We start from the raw sequence: 16,853 nt of genomic DNA on the forward strand, positions 1-16,853 counted from the left end.
CTTTTTCTTCTACTTGTAACAGTAACTAGAGTTTCGGCTATCCAAACTGCATATTTAGCAGAGGTTTTACGGTATGTTCAGTCAGGTTACCGTGATCTTGCTGGCGTTGTTGAGGGCCTCTATCCATTCTGTTTTGTCATCTTCATCTTCTGCCTCCATAAAATACCGGCGCCCAGCCACATTGATGACTGAAATATGAAATATGCAATTTCTCTGACAAATCAATTGAAATCTGTCTCAACCATGTGAAAATAGGATCTTGCTGAACTCGGTGAAAAGGAATACCAACAGTTAGAGAAATGTCACTGGGTAATTAACATGGTGTCATGGAGAGTGATGAGGGTGTGTGTAGATATTAAAACACTTAACGCCTAACATTTTTTTCACCCGATTTACAGATCCACCAACAAAAAAAACACCCAGAAAATTGTGGGAGAAAAAAAAATCAGAAAGTTTTTTAGACCGTGTTTGTAAAAATTGTTTTGATAATAAAAATAGCTAGTCTTAAGTGCATTTTTAAATTCTTGAAACAGAAACACATATTATAGAAACATAAAACACTGGAGTCAAATGCCAGATATTCTTTAACACGTTTAAAGACCCAAAACCAGCGAGACGAGACATTTTCCCCTCCCCATCCAAACAAACCTGAAAGACACTATAAACCTGTTGAAAGCATCTTATTTATTTATTTTGACCTATCAACCAAAGTTTGCCTTAAAAAAATGAAGGTCTGGCCTAACACAACAGGGAAGGACAACATGACCTCCTGGCTGTGACGCAAACCAGGTCCTGTGTGTGATCCTAAACTCTCTCGACCCAAATTCGGTTAATGATGTAAATGACAAATCAAACTTCCCATCAATAACATTTTGAATTTGAATTTCAGTCCAATACATTGTATTCTAGGCTAACAAATCAGTCCTGATCTTTTAATATTTTTCCATGGCTTTCAAGTTCATCTAACTGCTCTCCGAAGATGACAAAGTCCTGCCTATTCCAGTTTCATATTTCAAGACATGAAGAGGACCATGTAACGAATATTCTCTACAAACAAACAAACATCCGGAAGAGGCCACTGGACTTTGGCCTTGTATGTGGGTTTGTTAGTTTAGAATATTAGTTACATGGTCCTAGGTGTCAATGAAGTGCTGATTTATTGAAGGTTTTACCAGACACAAAATATTGCATCCAATATGCACTCAAATTGTGACGGGATGCAATTAAATTACAGAGCGAATCTTGGTGGATGCAAATAAATTCGGCCATTGGAATCTAATAAAACTAATCCAAACTGTAGATTGCATGAGACATGTTCTGACATTATGACTGTGGTCAGAGATACACTCCACGTTCATAGTGTCAGTGGTGGATTTTCTGTCAATCTAACACTGAACGCCTTACATAATTAGCTAAAGGATTCTGAGCATGTACAATGATATGACATCAGTGAGTGAATGAGTTGGGTTTAACACCAACATAAACAGTATTCCAGTTATATCACGGCGTGTCAGCTTAGTGTGAGGGGAAAGCCTGAAGTGATGCAGGTCTCAGACGTTTACCACTTTGGTGAAACCCATGAGCACGGTTATGGTGCTGACAAACCTAGAAACATAATTGGGGCAACCAGGATTCAAACCCACAATTATGGGTTTCTGACATGACTCAGACCCATGTAAACCTTGTGGTGTGCATATTTACTCTTGAAAAGGTCAGTCATGACATACATGTATACACTACTCAACTTTTGATAAGGATAAGCAGATGTACAGACAACAATATCCCTATCAAAAGTGGAGTAGTAAAGAACACTTTCTTATCTCAGTTGCTTACAAGTTTTCACTGTATATTTTGGCTATTCATTCTTTTCATTGAAATGTGTGAAAAATGAAGTGCCATGTTTGCTGGCACATAATGTTACCCACAAACAATATAGGTCGGTTATTTATTTCATATTTCATTTCATTATATGATTACATAGAAAGACATACTAAACACATAAAGCTTTATCATGTGTTTGGTAGCAGAGAAATGATAAGACTGTCATTATGCTAGCTTCACAATGGGGAATGAGTATGGTTTTACGCCACTTTCAGCAATATCACAGCTGGGGACACCTGAAATGGGCTTCACACATTGTAACCTTTAACCTTAACACAACTGCTTAGTTTTATTGCAAAAATCATCAACAATGCCTCATAAGATTTCCTGACTCTTAAACATCCTGTGCAAGAAGGGAATTCTGAATCATGATATATTCATCTCACATGATACTATCAGTCTGGAGACCATTTTGGAGTGCTTGATGATGACCTCTAAAAGTGAGTGAGTTAAATTTTACAGAATTTTGGCCATATTGCAGCCATATAGTAAAGACCTCTAACAGACCGTACAATACCCCCTTGAACTTGACAAGCACATTAACATAATAGCATACATTATAACATTTAGAATTTGGAAAATGTTGTTGACATAGTGGGTATAATCAAGGCTGACCTGTGTATGAGACTTGACTTATTTTCCTTCCTCTTTCTAGATAATCCTTTGTGTAGAGATGGCATACTTCCAACAGGCACACATCAAAAGTCTAGAGACACGCTTTGATAGCTGAACACAATGTTTCACACACACAGTCACTGCATACGATCAACACTCGTGTTTACCCCTTAAATCCCCATGTTGAATATCCCCACATTTGCACATCCCTTCAACGTGGTTTATGAGAGACAATGTGGAAATGGGGTCCATGATGTTGATTTCGGACAAAATAAACAAAAGTTGCATCTTGTTGTCGTTTGTTTCAATTCGTCACCATTGTCCACTACCTGTGTCAGGTTTAGATTGTCTTGTTTACAAATCATGTTGGTGCTTGTCTTTTCTCTACTGTCAGTGAATAGGATTTCGTACAGCTTCCAGCAATATGATGGCGAGTCACAGAAAACAGGCTTCACACATCGTAAAGACGTAGGGAATGGAACACACACCTCCGACGTAACGATCTCACCCCTCTAACCACTAACCTATCACAGCCACCCTCTACTGTGAGTAAACATGGTTTTACACAGCTTTAAACAGTATTCCAGCAATATGATGGTGGGGGACACAAAAAAAAGGCTTCATACATTATCATTCATTATTCCTGGATTAATTTGCCACAAATAACACGAGTTATTAACAAATATAAGCTATTATTGTCAAGTCATAACCCAAAGACTTTAAAAGATGGTACTTGTTAAACTGCTTGGTGTTCGGCATTAAGGGCATAAGGGAAGGACTGGCTGGCTTGGAGTCAGCATGTGCTATAGCAGATCCTGGCAGCTAAGGGAGGCAACTCTGTACAAAGTTTCCCAATCAGACTTCATTACTGAGTGATATACCTAAGGAAAGCTACATGAGGCTTAAACAAGTTCTGAAATAGGTTCCTGCGAAAAATGTTTGCCCGGTACTTGAGATTGCGACAAATAAACAAAGGAGGACATGATATGACATTCAATCTTGTCAAGTCATAACATATATAAAGGAAAAGGGCACTTGTATGATCATATCCTGACCCGACTGCCCAACTTTCTGTTTCATTACACCATAGATTAACCCAGTTGATTAAAACCTGTTACCCGTAACAATCTCCCGGGCCTTGTAACAAGGTTAAGACCACAAGAAACATGTTAATATTCATGTCACGTTTACTTTCAGGCATGTGTTGAGTCCTGCAATGAAATACGCTATAGCGTAAGTACCAGAGCACACGGCAGTACATCGACCTGGAACAGGCTTCTTCATACCCTAGGTACATTTCTGTATGACACTTACACAACAGAATTCTTGCACCTGTTACAGAGATGCAACACCAAATTGAGGAAGTAAGGATTATCAAGGATAGGATCTAAAATCAGTACTTTTGCCAAGATATCAGTAATCATAACTCAGATATTGTCTATGGTGTTTGGAACCCATGTATGTCACGACAAAAAGAAGCGTATTTTCTTAGTTTGATTCCTTAAAATTTAATATTCATGTTTAATGTTTGGGCAACTATGGCTTCATTTCTAAAGCAGCAAAAATTTGACATAAACAGCTCTATTAGTAACTTCCAAATCTGATGGATTTGTGATTGTTTTTAACAAAGTTTGTATCATATTCATTTTATCGTCAAAATTTAATAGCAAAATATTGTACCGATTGCTTAAAAAAAACATTGGCATCTCTGTTTGTAGCTTAAAAAGACATTTACCTATGTAATTACAAATGTTAAAAATATTTTAAACTTTTGCATAGCATATATTATTCATAATAATTAACTCTGGGCCATGTGACCTTTATATATGAATAAACTTCTACTTCTGTTTGTAGCGCTCCAACAATGGTTCACAAGACAGAAGGACCTGATAAAACCTGCCTAGGCCAGGAGCTCCAGATAACTTTTTAAGCAATTGAGTTTTTACTCTAAGGTTTCTATTTTAATTGGGTTATTACATTTTTCATTGGGTAACCAATATTTTTTCACTCACCTATTCCTCACTCAAATTGGGTTTTTCCCAAAATTAGTGAACATTTTAAGATTTAAAAAAAATGAAATAATGTTTTAGATGTATATAGCTGTTCTAAATATATAGGCTTGATTCAGAAAGTAAATTAGCTTGTAATTGTGTTTCGGAAATTAATTCCTTTGAACGCCTGCTGAAAAAGCTTCATTGGGTATTTACGCGAGCTGTATTTATACATTTTAGTATTTTATTTAATGCATACATTTCTGTACGCAAGTTAATAGAAATTATTTGGGTTTTGAATATTTTGTGGGGGTATTTTGCGCAAATACGCTGTTTATCTGTAGCTCTGCTAGGCTGAAGGAAAAGACTGGCCTGCTGTAAACCAGCAGGAAGTAAACAATCTTTCAACTTACCAAAACAGTTGCTGACCTTAGGCCGAAGCTTCTTCCCATCGCTTACCTGGAAAAACAAATGATTAACATCATCAAGAATGAAAATATATACATCTAAAATTGAAATTGTTTGAAGTGTTAACATAAATGCATTGTAAGGTTGCCTCTCATACAGACCCTGCAACAAAACATTAAAAAACCCAAGTAAGTCTACATTACTTTAGCAAGTCTAGACTTTTTCAGTGAAATGAAGAGATTCTCTCAGTTTCTTTCCATTATATATTAAAAGACAATTTAACAGAAAAATATAAAAAAGAATTCTTTTCTGAAACAATATGTCGGTGTCATCCTAATGACATCAGACCATAAACTTATAATGATTTCATTTGAGGCTCAACATGAAGCTTGAGGGAGGTCTATAAAGAACACCAGATAGAATTCTCCTTGTGTTCTCCACAAGTTTGTGGATGCACAGCCTTAAGATAGTGTCACAGGTAAATATACACCCAATCTGCCAAATGAGTGAATGTTGGTTAACACTGAACCTGACATTTTCTACCATGACAAGCACTAAGCCAATTTAAGTCACACAGTCAAGAAATTATTAGCCAAGTGTGTTCTGTATAGTAAATATCATGTATTCGGAATAAAAAATGTATTATGTGAGCCTTTGGCATGCAAGATACATGTCTTTTATTCCTAATATTCTATATGCACGATATGGAAACAAGTAAACATCTTAAAATAAATGATGATTAAGGTGTAATTTCACTCAATAAAGTAGCTTCAGAAACCGTGTATGAATACAAGTTTCGAGTAAACCACACAATTTATCATATAGCACCAAATGACTTGCAGCCATGTTTGTTGTCATAGTTCCACAACACATTGACAAGCACTAGTGTCAGTGTGTCTGACAGACCCTGAACCATATTATTTCCCCCTTCGCCCAGCCCTTTCTGTAATGCTGTAGTCCTCAAAGGAACAAGTCTAGGTTTCTCTTAGGTTCAGAGTGAGTGAGTATGGTTTTTGCCACTTTTAGCAATATTCCAGCAATATCACAGTCCGGACACCAGAAATGGGCTTCACACATTGTACCCATGTGGGGAATCAAACCCGGGTCTTCGACTTGACGAGCAAACACTTTAACTACTAGGCTATCCCATCGCCCCCTTCTGAATCTTCTTTCAACATTATATATTTTCAGACTAAGTGTTCGTCAATGGGACACCCAAGGAGTGTTAGTTAATAGTTTAATGACAAAGAAAGCATAGCAGTGATGGAGGAAGCTTGAAAGTAGTTCCTGCTAGGTGACTTCATTTGCATATTTATTTATCGGTCCATGACAGCAAGTGTATCGATTGGCTGATCACATCAATAACAGAACACTTACAATGATGAAACACGATCCAAGGTTTAGTTGGCTCTAATGACAAACCTAAGGTATAAAGAGTAATTGGGAACTATTCTGACCCAGATTCCCGGTGTACTATGTGAAGCATAAAACAGCCATTGTGACCAACCGATACCCACATAATCTCTACAACCAGCACAGTTTGTAGGGATCTTACCACTGGGGTGAGTGAGTGAGTGAGTGAGTGAGTGAGTGAGTTAGTGAGTGAGTGAGTGAGTGAGTGAGTGAGTGAGTATGTGAGCGAATGAGGATGTGAGCGAGTGAGGATGTGAGCGAGTGAGTGGGGATGTGAGCAAGTGAGTCGGGTGTGAGTGAGTGAGTGAGGATGTGAGCGAGTGAGTGAGGATGTGAGCAAGTGAGGATGTGAGCGAGTGAGTGAGTGGGGATGTGAGCAAGTGAGTCGGGTGTGAGCAAGTGAGTGAGTGAGGATGTGAGTGAGCGAGTGAGGATGTGAGTGAGTGAGTGGGGATGTGAGCAAGTGAGTCGGGTGTGAGCGAGTGAGGATGTGAGTGAGTGAGTGAGTGAGTGAGTGAGTGAGTGAGTGAGTGAGTGAGTGAGAGAGTGAGTGAGATAATACACTTCTTTCAGCAACAATCCAGCAATATCACGACTGGGGAGGCCAGAGGCAAGCAAAAGCTTTAACCACTTGGCTACCCCAACGCCTGGTTAATGAGGAATGGCAGATAAGCATTTCTATGACAAACCACACATCAACTCCTGCTGAATAACGAATTTATCAAAACGACATGTAGAGGAAGCTAAGCTAGAATCATAACCAGAGATAACAATGAAAGTTTTCAAGTGTGCAACAAGGAACTCTTAAATAAGTGCACCAACAAGAATAGATTGTATCTATAGTCATGAGCCAGATTAAGTGTATCAGTCTGCGCCAAACACTTTTAAATAATGGTCTAAGCATCATTTTCAGAAAAATTATCATATGGAATATTATTCCCAGAGCTTACTATACCAAACAGAAATTTACTATTTGGCACGGGGTATTTTGTTAAAAAAATCATATTTCTAGGTGTGCCCTTTAGCAATCATGCTTAGACACAAGGAACTTACTTTCAATATGACATTACAATTTAATCCTAACACACTAATACAAGGAAGTTCAAACAGTGAAAACATTGTATATAAATCTCCGAAAAAAATGTTTTAACAAAGAAATAATTTCAATTGTCTTTTGAAAGACAACAGCAAAGAGTCAAGAGACAAAAATCTAGGATTGACAATCTATTGTACATAAACCGTTTGGGATTTTAACAACATTTTTGTATCAAGGTCATTGTGACAGGCTGTACATTTTAAAGGGCTTGTGTTGTCTTAAAAAAACATTTCCGTTGCATCCTTGTCTGACCTACATGTGGTAGTAGTACATTTGAATGAACAACAAAACAATGAACCATCATACTGCCACGGCCTAATTGAAAAATTGTTCTTTATAGCAAAGAAACACTCTATAATGGCTCAGTAGAGCTATTACTTCCATTCAAAATGGCTGCCAAGGATGACAACATGCTATTATCCTGATGACAACCTGACAAGTGAGGAGGAAGTGCAGCACCTTCAGCTGACTGACAAAACATCAGCTGCTAAGCACTATCTGGCCACACATCACACCTGGCGATGTGCTTGAGGCATAAATCAATCTGTAGCTTTCTGAACCTGCATGGGAACAGGCAAAATGTGCTGCTTCTATAGTCTGTTTCACACTGCTTGACATCTTTGTTCAACACAAAACCATGAAGATCCATGTTAGAATAGGTCTTAAGGAACCCATGCTTGCCATAAAAGGCAACTATGCTTGTCGTAAGAGGCGACTAACAGGATCAAGTGTCAGGCTCACTGACTTGGTTGACACATGTCATCATATCCCAATTTCATGGATCAATGCTTATGATGTCAAAAACTGGATTGTCTGGTCCAGACTTGATTATTTACAGACCACCATCATAAAGCTGGAATATTGCTGAGTGGGGCATTAAACAACAGAGGGTGCAATCTTTAGTGATGAAATAAATAAAGGTTAAATATGCATCCCCTGTTCCATGCTTAAATCTCTTGTTTAACACATGATGCCATATTTAATTTAGTGATGAAATAAATAAAGGTTTAATATGCATCATCTGTTCCATGCTTAAATCTCTTGTTTAACACGGGTTTAACGACTGAATCCATACAATCCAGACCATCTATTAGCCATTCCAGAATGGTTTTTTTGTTCAGGTTTCAAATTTGTCATCGAGAATTTGTCAAAATATGTTTAGAAGCGTAGTCGCCAATTTGAAATTTGTGCCGTAAAGTACGAGAAAGCTGCCTTCTGATTGGTCATTCCATTGGTCGGTCAAAGTTCGCGCAAGGTTGTTCTGACGTGACCCGTAAAGGGATGTCCTCAGATCTTTGTTTAGCGGTAGCGAGAACTTAGATCTGATTTTAATGAGATTGACACATTAACAACTTGAGAAACAAGTAATGACAGGAATGATGAACACATGACACTTTGTTATGCATAGCAACTTTTTTCTGCTTATAGTCTTATTCTTTGTGCAAAGTTGCTATCCATAAAAAGTGTCATGTTCTCTCAACTTCTAAATGCCCATCAAAGACGACAGGTATGATGTAAGAAATAAAGTTCTAACAAGCCTGTATGATCAGTGTACTATGAAGACAAATTACCCCCCTACCCCACCCACCCACCAGATCTTTAAAAAAACAATCAGTCTCTCAGCATACTCAGATTCATATTTCCCCATAAACAATAACATGATAAGTTGTACAGAGAACAGTCTTCCAGCAGCTTATTGTAAAGCTGTGAAAACGTCTCCCCTAACTCATTCTTGGCAACATCATTGCTTATTTGTACATCTACTGTTCTCCAAGGCTTCAGAACAGAAACTTGGTATTGACAACACTGGGACTCCTATTTATAGCCTATATATCTCCTCCAAGCTTTGTTGCTGACACCTAAGTTTAAACTATCACTATTCTGTTCTGCTGTAATACACAAGGTGTGAAACTGCCAATAGCTCCCAATAATATATACTGAAAAAAGGTAAGGGCTCATGAATATGTTTTGGGATAATTTTATGAAATGGTTTGCTCGGTCTTCACTGCAACAAAATATCAACCCCAAAATTGATGATTCCTAACTTTTTTGTTCAGTATATATTTATATAATAGGCAACTTAAAAACTTATGAATTCTAAGACTCCATACTACATCCGTAAAGACATTATTACCCTGGAAAACAGATCAGTGTGAATTTAAACATTCTCAAATCCCTGGGGAGTATACAATTCAAGCTGCCTGGTAAGGCTCTGGAAGATTTTTAAAGCAATCACATTCCCTACCAGGTGAGTCTAGCCTGCTAGGCAAGTCATCCATCCACCTACCCAAAATTTACTTTAGTACCTTTGGCCTAAAATATTTCAAAGGTTTCAAGACCACTCTCTCCAAACGAGACACATGGCAGCACTCTTGAGCAAGAAGTACCCCTGCATTAGATGTGCTTTATAAATTTCTAAATTCATCAGTCAGTCAACAGTTGGGGGGTACACAACCTATGGCACCGAGAACAATTGGTAGTCGTACAACTTGGTTCTTGGGATGCAAGCGTGACAGTGTTTCGAAAGCGAGGTCCTCATAATTATTATTATTTTTCTCCTATTAATTTTACTACTATGACTGTATTCTTATTCTTCTTCTTCTTGTTATATGATGTTCTCTAGTAACAGTCAAAAAAATTATGGACATTAGAATTAACTCACACTGTTACCCATCCATCCTTATAGTTAAACAAAATGTATTGGACAAAGACCTTTTTTCCAGTCTCATATAGAATTCCATAAGAAAGACAGAAGTAAATGTATGTGAATTTTACAAACAAACATGTTTGTTTTGCACTAAGTATTATACATGCTATAAACCCACAACAAACAACATGAACACTATTGACATTATTTGTCCACTAGAGACAAAAGAATTCCTTTCCTTGGGGTCAACCTACGTAACCCCATCACATGGCTGTTTGTTCCCCACACACCACAATATCAAAACAGGTTTACATGGCCATAATAGCAGGGTCTAGTGTTTCCCATGTTCATTAACCTTCCCTGCCAGGTCGTGCAGGGTCAACAGCAGACTTAATATCCGCTGTTGTGTCGACACTGTATACCATTGTGGAAGTTCCAACAAAGTCAAATCATGTTACCCAAAATTGCTTTGGGACAACAATTACTGTCTACTTTTACAGGTGATTTTACCTTAACATGCTTAACTTGGACATAAATCCAAAAGGGAGTTTGGTTGAAGGTATGTTTATTTACATACCCTATTTGTCGTCAGCTTTGTTTACATGTTAATTCACAAATTGTCATGCAAAAAATGTATTTTCAAAGTTATATTCTAATTTTATTAATGAGTTCTTGTTTTTGTTCTTTCTTCCCCATGTAAATGACCTTCAATTATTAGACTTTGTTAATGTTAATTAAAGTCTTATCAAGTTTTAGGATAAAGTTTTCTCATATTTATTTGCTCTTATTTTTGTCCTCTTGTAATTCAGACCTCAAGACCAGGGAAATGTAAAGGAATTAATATTCCATCATGAAGAGAAATAATAAAAATCCCATCCCATACAATATATTTTGGAGATATGAGTTAACCAATAAGACAGTGCCTTGACACAATTTGAACACACAGGCAGAAAATAGTATTCTACAGTTCATTTTCAAACATTTTACATGTCACTCTTATATCCTCTGCATGTCCAAACCGGGTTCAAACACAATTTCCGACCATTAAATGCATCTTGTGATCCCTTTTGGAAACCATTTTCAATGTGTTATAGATATATGGATAGCTTTTAGAAAAGAGTATTCAACAGTACTAAAACAAAACAAAACCACAAAATAATGACTTCATAGTTATGAAAAAATACAAAATTTTCAGGGATTCTTTACTGTCTATCAGTGACCGGGCCTTGCATGGTATGGTATGTGCAGAAAGAGCAGTAGTCTCAATACAGACAAAGAAATGCAAATGACAAAGATGCCAAAATGTGACAAAGAGTTGGGAAAAAAAGAAGAAAAAAGAAAACAAAAGACCATACGCATACATTAAAGATGGCCGAAGTCTGTGTGAATTCAAAATACATTCGTGGGGCATGGGTGGCCCAGTCGTCTAAGGCGCTGCAATTTGCTGTGCAGAGTTGCATCCCTTGGGCACGCCAGAAACCTATGATTGTGGGTTCGAATCCCGGTTCACCCCGATTATGTTTCTAGGTTTGGGTTTCACCGAAGTTGTAAATGTCAGAGACCTGCATCACTTCGGGCTTTCCTCCCACATTAAGCTGACACGCCGTGATATAACTGGAACACTGTTAAAAGCAGCGTTAAACCCAACTCACTCACTCACTCCAAATACATTCTTGAGATCCCTATGGTAATACCAAAAATATTTGTTTTGACTTCTGGCTGTCCTGAGGATATAACTTTTATCATATATCTGTTGGGGTCATTATACGGATAAAGATACAAATGTGAAAGGTCAAGTAGGTACTACTTTCAATGTTTACAAACGAGCAAGGTGTTGCCCTTGTCAATCGGTGATCAAGTCAGAATTAACCATTGGCAATCTGGAGAAACTACAGGGATAATTGTTATCATTATCAAAACAATAGTCTAAGATACTGAAAATCAGTGATTAACTGGGACGTAGCTGAGGCATTTTAGAAGTTTTGGCAACTTTGGAGATAAATGCGAAACAATTTAGCGAAGATACTCAAAACAGCTTGACTGGAAATTTTAAATTGTCCTGTGAAATCAGGTTAATGACCAAAAAATATGTCTGTCGCTTCTCTCACAAAATGATTTTGAAAATAATAATTAATTTGTTGTGGCCATTAGTAACGAAAACTCTAACATTTCCAGGATCTCAATCTGCTAACTCCCTGGTCTTCTGAGAGTCAGGCAGTATTTCAGCCCAGCATAGACAAGCCATGCAAGCCATATGCCAGACTGAGTATACTGGAAGTCAGGGAATGTGACAGTGCAAAGCTATTAGAGCATAATTACAAGCGTTGGGGAGGACTCTTCCATTCTTGAGAGATCTTAAGAAAATATACACTGCAGGGCCAGTAAGCCCTTGCATAAAAGTGGATTTAGTAGCTGCTGTGGGAAGGGGCAGACACATTTATAAAGCTCTGGCAAAAGACCACCTACATGATTAGCACAGGACTTGTACTGCTGACAAAGGTTGCGGAGTCAGAGGCAGCAGAGAGAATGTATCTAGTTGCAGCAGATGCAGTATCAATCCTTGTGGCGAACAATTTGTTCTAAATACCTCCTGATCTGCACAAGGTCCGTGGTAACATTTGATACTTCTAAGATATCCTTAATCTCCTTTTTCACTCAGAGTGAAATTGTTTTGAGTTTTTCAGTTTGTTTCATTTGAAAATAAACATATTCTTTCATGTTCCCAAATTCTCTTACTCATTCTAAAAATAATAGGGTCTGGTTCCGTTACGACTTACTTATTTTCACAATTCTTGTTCTGCAGCATTTTCAAGTAAAGATCATAACAGTGAGTGAATATGGTTTTACGCCGCTTGTAGCAATATTCCAGCAATATCACGGCGGGGGACACCAGAAATGGGCTTCACACGTTGTACCCATGTCTGGAATCGAACCCGGGTCTTCGGCGTGACGAGCAAACGCTTTAACCACTAGGCTACCCGACCGCCCAAAGATCATAACAACGATGATGATGATATCATCAAGATAGTGTTTGAGAACTCACAATTTACCTTAATTCAGCATGGGCAATGAAGACGCTTTTGATGCAATTTTTCATGGATGTTCACTATTAGCTTTGTAGTAAAGTAATTACAAGGGCCTGATGGAAGATTTTGAAACATTTTCTTCAACTCTACATCTTAGATCATGATGATGATGATGATGATGATGATGATGACCAGAATATCAGAGGCTCCCCTATAAAGTAACATCTTTTCCAGAATCCCATATCAAAGCGCTAACACAGCAGCTATACTCAAAGCACAATAAAACCCTACGGGTAATTTGGCCAATTTAACAGCACCGAACATCACCTGGCATTAGGGCAGGATGCCAAGCTTCAAATGAGACAGGCCTGTTCTCAACAAAGTCTATGAAGGAACCATCCCAGCCAACTCAAGGTTTAGGCGGGGGATCATGTGGTTGAGAACACACAATTTACCTTAATTCAGCAAGGGCAATGAAGACGCTTTTGGTGCAATTTTTAATGGATGTTATTTATTAGCTTTGTAGTAACTTAATTACAAGGGCCTGATGGAAGATTTTAAACTATTTTCTTCAACAATTCATCTTAGAGTTAAGTTGTTCTTCGTCATGTCGCTGTATATGGCAGAGATATTGTCGGTTTACATATTGCATATTAACATAATAACAAACTACTGAATTGATTGTTAACATACTTCTATATATGTTAACATTTCTACAACAGCGTATGTGAATGAGATACTGATCTAATACAACCACCTAACTGTTAACATTATATAACACCCATCAAATCAACTGAATGTAAACATGATAACACATCTAAAACAACCAAGTGAACGTTAACACAATATCATATGGAACACAAACCAACTGAATGTTAACATGATATAACACTTAACCAACTAGCTCAATGTAAACATGATAAAACATCCAACAAATCAACTGAATGTTTACATGATATAACATCCAACAAACCAACTGAACATGCTGAATGTTTACATGATATAACACCCAACAAACCAGCTAAATGTTAACATGATATACCATCCAACAAACCAACTGAATGTAAACATGATATAACATCCAACAAACCAACTGAATGTAAACATGATATAACATCCAACAAACCAACTGAATGTAAACATGATATAACATCCAACAAACCAACTGAATGTTAACATGATATAACACCCAACAAACCAGCTAAATGTTAACATGATATACCATCCAACAAACCAACTGAATGTAAACATGATATAACATCCAACAAACCAACTGAATGTTTACATGATATAACACCCAACAAACCAGCTAAATGTTAACATGATATACCATCCAACAAACCAACTGAATGTAAACATGATATAACATCCAACAAACCAACTGAATGTAAACATGATATAACATCCAACAAACCAACTGAATGTAAACATGATATAACATCCAACAAACCAACTGAATGTTAACATGATATAACATCCAACAAACCAACTGAATGTTAACATGATATAACACCCAACAAACCAGCTAAATGTTAACATGATATACCATCCAACAAACCAACTGAATGTAAACATGATATAACATCCAACAAACCAACTGAATGTTTACATGATATAACACCCAACAAACCAGCTAAATGTTAACATGATATACCATCCAACAAACCAACTGAATGTAAACATGATATAACATCCAACAAACCAACTGAATGTAAACATGATATAACATCCAACAAACCAACTGAATGTTAACATGATATAACATCCAACAAACCAACTGAGTGTTAACATGATATAACATCCAACAAATCAACTGAATGTTAACATGATATAACATCCAACAAACCAACTGAACATGCTGAATGTTTACATGATATAACACCCAACAAACCAGCTAAATGTTAACATGATATACCATCCAACAAACCAACTGAATGTAAACGTGATATAACATCCAACAAACCAACTGAATGTAAACATGATATAATATCCAACAAACCAACTGAATGTTAACATGATATAACATCCAACAAACCAACTGAGTGTTAACATGATATAACATCCAACAAATCAACTGAATGTTAACATGATATAACACCCAACAAACCAGCTAAATGTTAACATGATATACCATCCAACAAACCAACTGAGTGTTAACATGATATAACACCTAACCGACCAGCTGAATGTAAACATGAAAAGTAACTCCCAAGCAACCAACTCTACCAACAGAATGTTAACATTAACACTGACCTAAGACCTAAGGAAACTCACTAAAATGAGCATAATGCCAGCTGAAGACACACACAAGGCAGCTCCAGACATGACCACAGTGGTCTGGAAGATAGTTTAGGTGCCTGAAAGGGGCGCTGGTTACTGTTACAACATTAACCACAGATGGTAACATGCCTGAAGTCTCAGACTGTGGAATCCTAGTTCATTACACATTGAAAGTTTTGGTTTTACAGCTGACTTAGATAGCTTGACTTCCTTATCTTTGTCATCGTGCCTGGTATTTGAGGACTGCAATAAATCAAATATAGATATTTCACCATCCTGGTGCAGGACAACAAAATGAAACTGGTAACTATTGAACAGGACGGGAAACTTTCTCTGAAACAGGATTGACTTCCTTCTGATACAACTTTGCATTACTGCAGATTGTAATTGTCACCATGTGGCCAGGTTCTGGCCGCAGAAAAAAACCCTTGATTAATACTTTGTCTCTGAATATATATACTTTTGATTGAAACAAATAACTCCACTTAAACTGAAAAGGGGCCCCAGTGAGATCTGAGATTCAGAACCTGTGGAAAATCTACTCTTGCTTCATTTTGGGCTATTGCATTACAGTAAGGGCTGTACAGAAGGGAAAATAGCATCATGCAGGGACTGTAAGACAGACTATATAAAAACCATACAGGCCCTAGGCCTTCCTCCACAAAGGCAGATAAATGTCGGCTAAACATCCCCTGAAGCGGTCATACTAACCAAACCAGACAATGAAATTGTAACATAAATAATGATAATGTTCAAACAGACTAAGATAATATGATTCAACATAAAACAGATAGGCAAAGTGGATGATGCAGCCATCCTAGGCAGCTTCAAATCAGGATGGGAGAAGGTAGGTTATGTTAGTTTACTTGTTGTTACTGCACTCAGAAATATTCCAGCCATATGACACAGGGCCCTGTTCCTCAAAGCGATCTTATCGCGAAGGTGATCATAAGTCCCATACTTTAACATAGGCTTACGATCATTGTAGTGCTAAGATTGCTTTGAGGAACGGGGCCCAGGTCTGTAAATAATCAGGTCTGGACCCAACACACCAAGATATTGAAGCTATCAGCAAGTTGACCAAGCCTCACCCAATCCATAAATAGTGAGTTTGGCTCAATGCCACTTTGAACAGTATTCCAGTAGTGCTGGGATGGGTAACTCGGGTACTCGGGTTGGGTGGGTCGTGTGTAGGACCCGGGTACCCACAGGACTACCCGGAACCCGTGGTTAGTCACGTGATATATTGTTTAATGACAAAAAAATCACAATAACTCCATGGTTACACTACAAGTCACTGATGGTCGCATTTCTTTCTGACTATGCATGCATTACTTCCAATCTCATTAAAACCAGATCTTAGTTCTAGCTGCCATTAAACAAAGATCTGAGGACATCCCATTACGGATCACGTCAGACCGACCTTTTGAAGGACTGACAAGAAGTCGACATTAGCCAATCAGAAGGCAGCTTTCTCGTGCTTTACGACACTCATT

General features: G+C 37.6%; 1 protein-coding gene across 4 annotated transcripts in view; it reads right to left on the bottom strand.

The window, feature by feature from the left end:
• LOC124141252 (pleckstrin homology domain-containing family A member 1-like) overlaps positions 1-16,853 on the bottom strand; it is an 87,866-nt gene that overhangs the window by 27,509 nt on the left and 43,504 nt on the right. For all 4 annotated transcript variants that reach the window (XR_007220102.1, XR_007220104.1, XR_007220103.1 and 1 more), the window contains exons 4-5: positions 4,901-4,946; positions 91-188 (exon numbers count right to left, since the gene is read on the bottom strand). Coding sequence is in view for 1 of the 4 variants with exons in the window: in XM_046509215.2 (XP_046365171.1) it covers positions 91-188; positions 4,901-4,946 (144 nt within the window). In the remaining 3 variants the exon portion in view is untranslated. The remainder of the gene's footprint in view (positions 1-90; positions 189-4,900; positions 4,947-16,853) is intronic.

The sequence above is a fragment of the Haliotis rufescens genome, unplaced genomic scaffold (genome assembly GCF_023055435.1).
Source record: "Haliotis rufescens isolate VD_foot unplaced genomic scaffold, xgHalRufe1.0.p SCAF_12, whole genome shotgun sequence".
NCBI classification, from domain to species: Eukaryota; Metazoa; Mollusca; class Gastropoda; order Lepetellida; family Haliotidae; genus Haliotis; species Haliotis rufescens.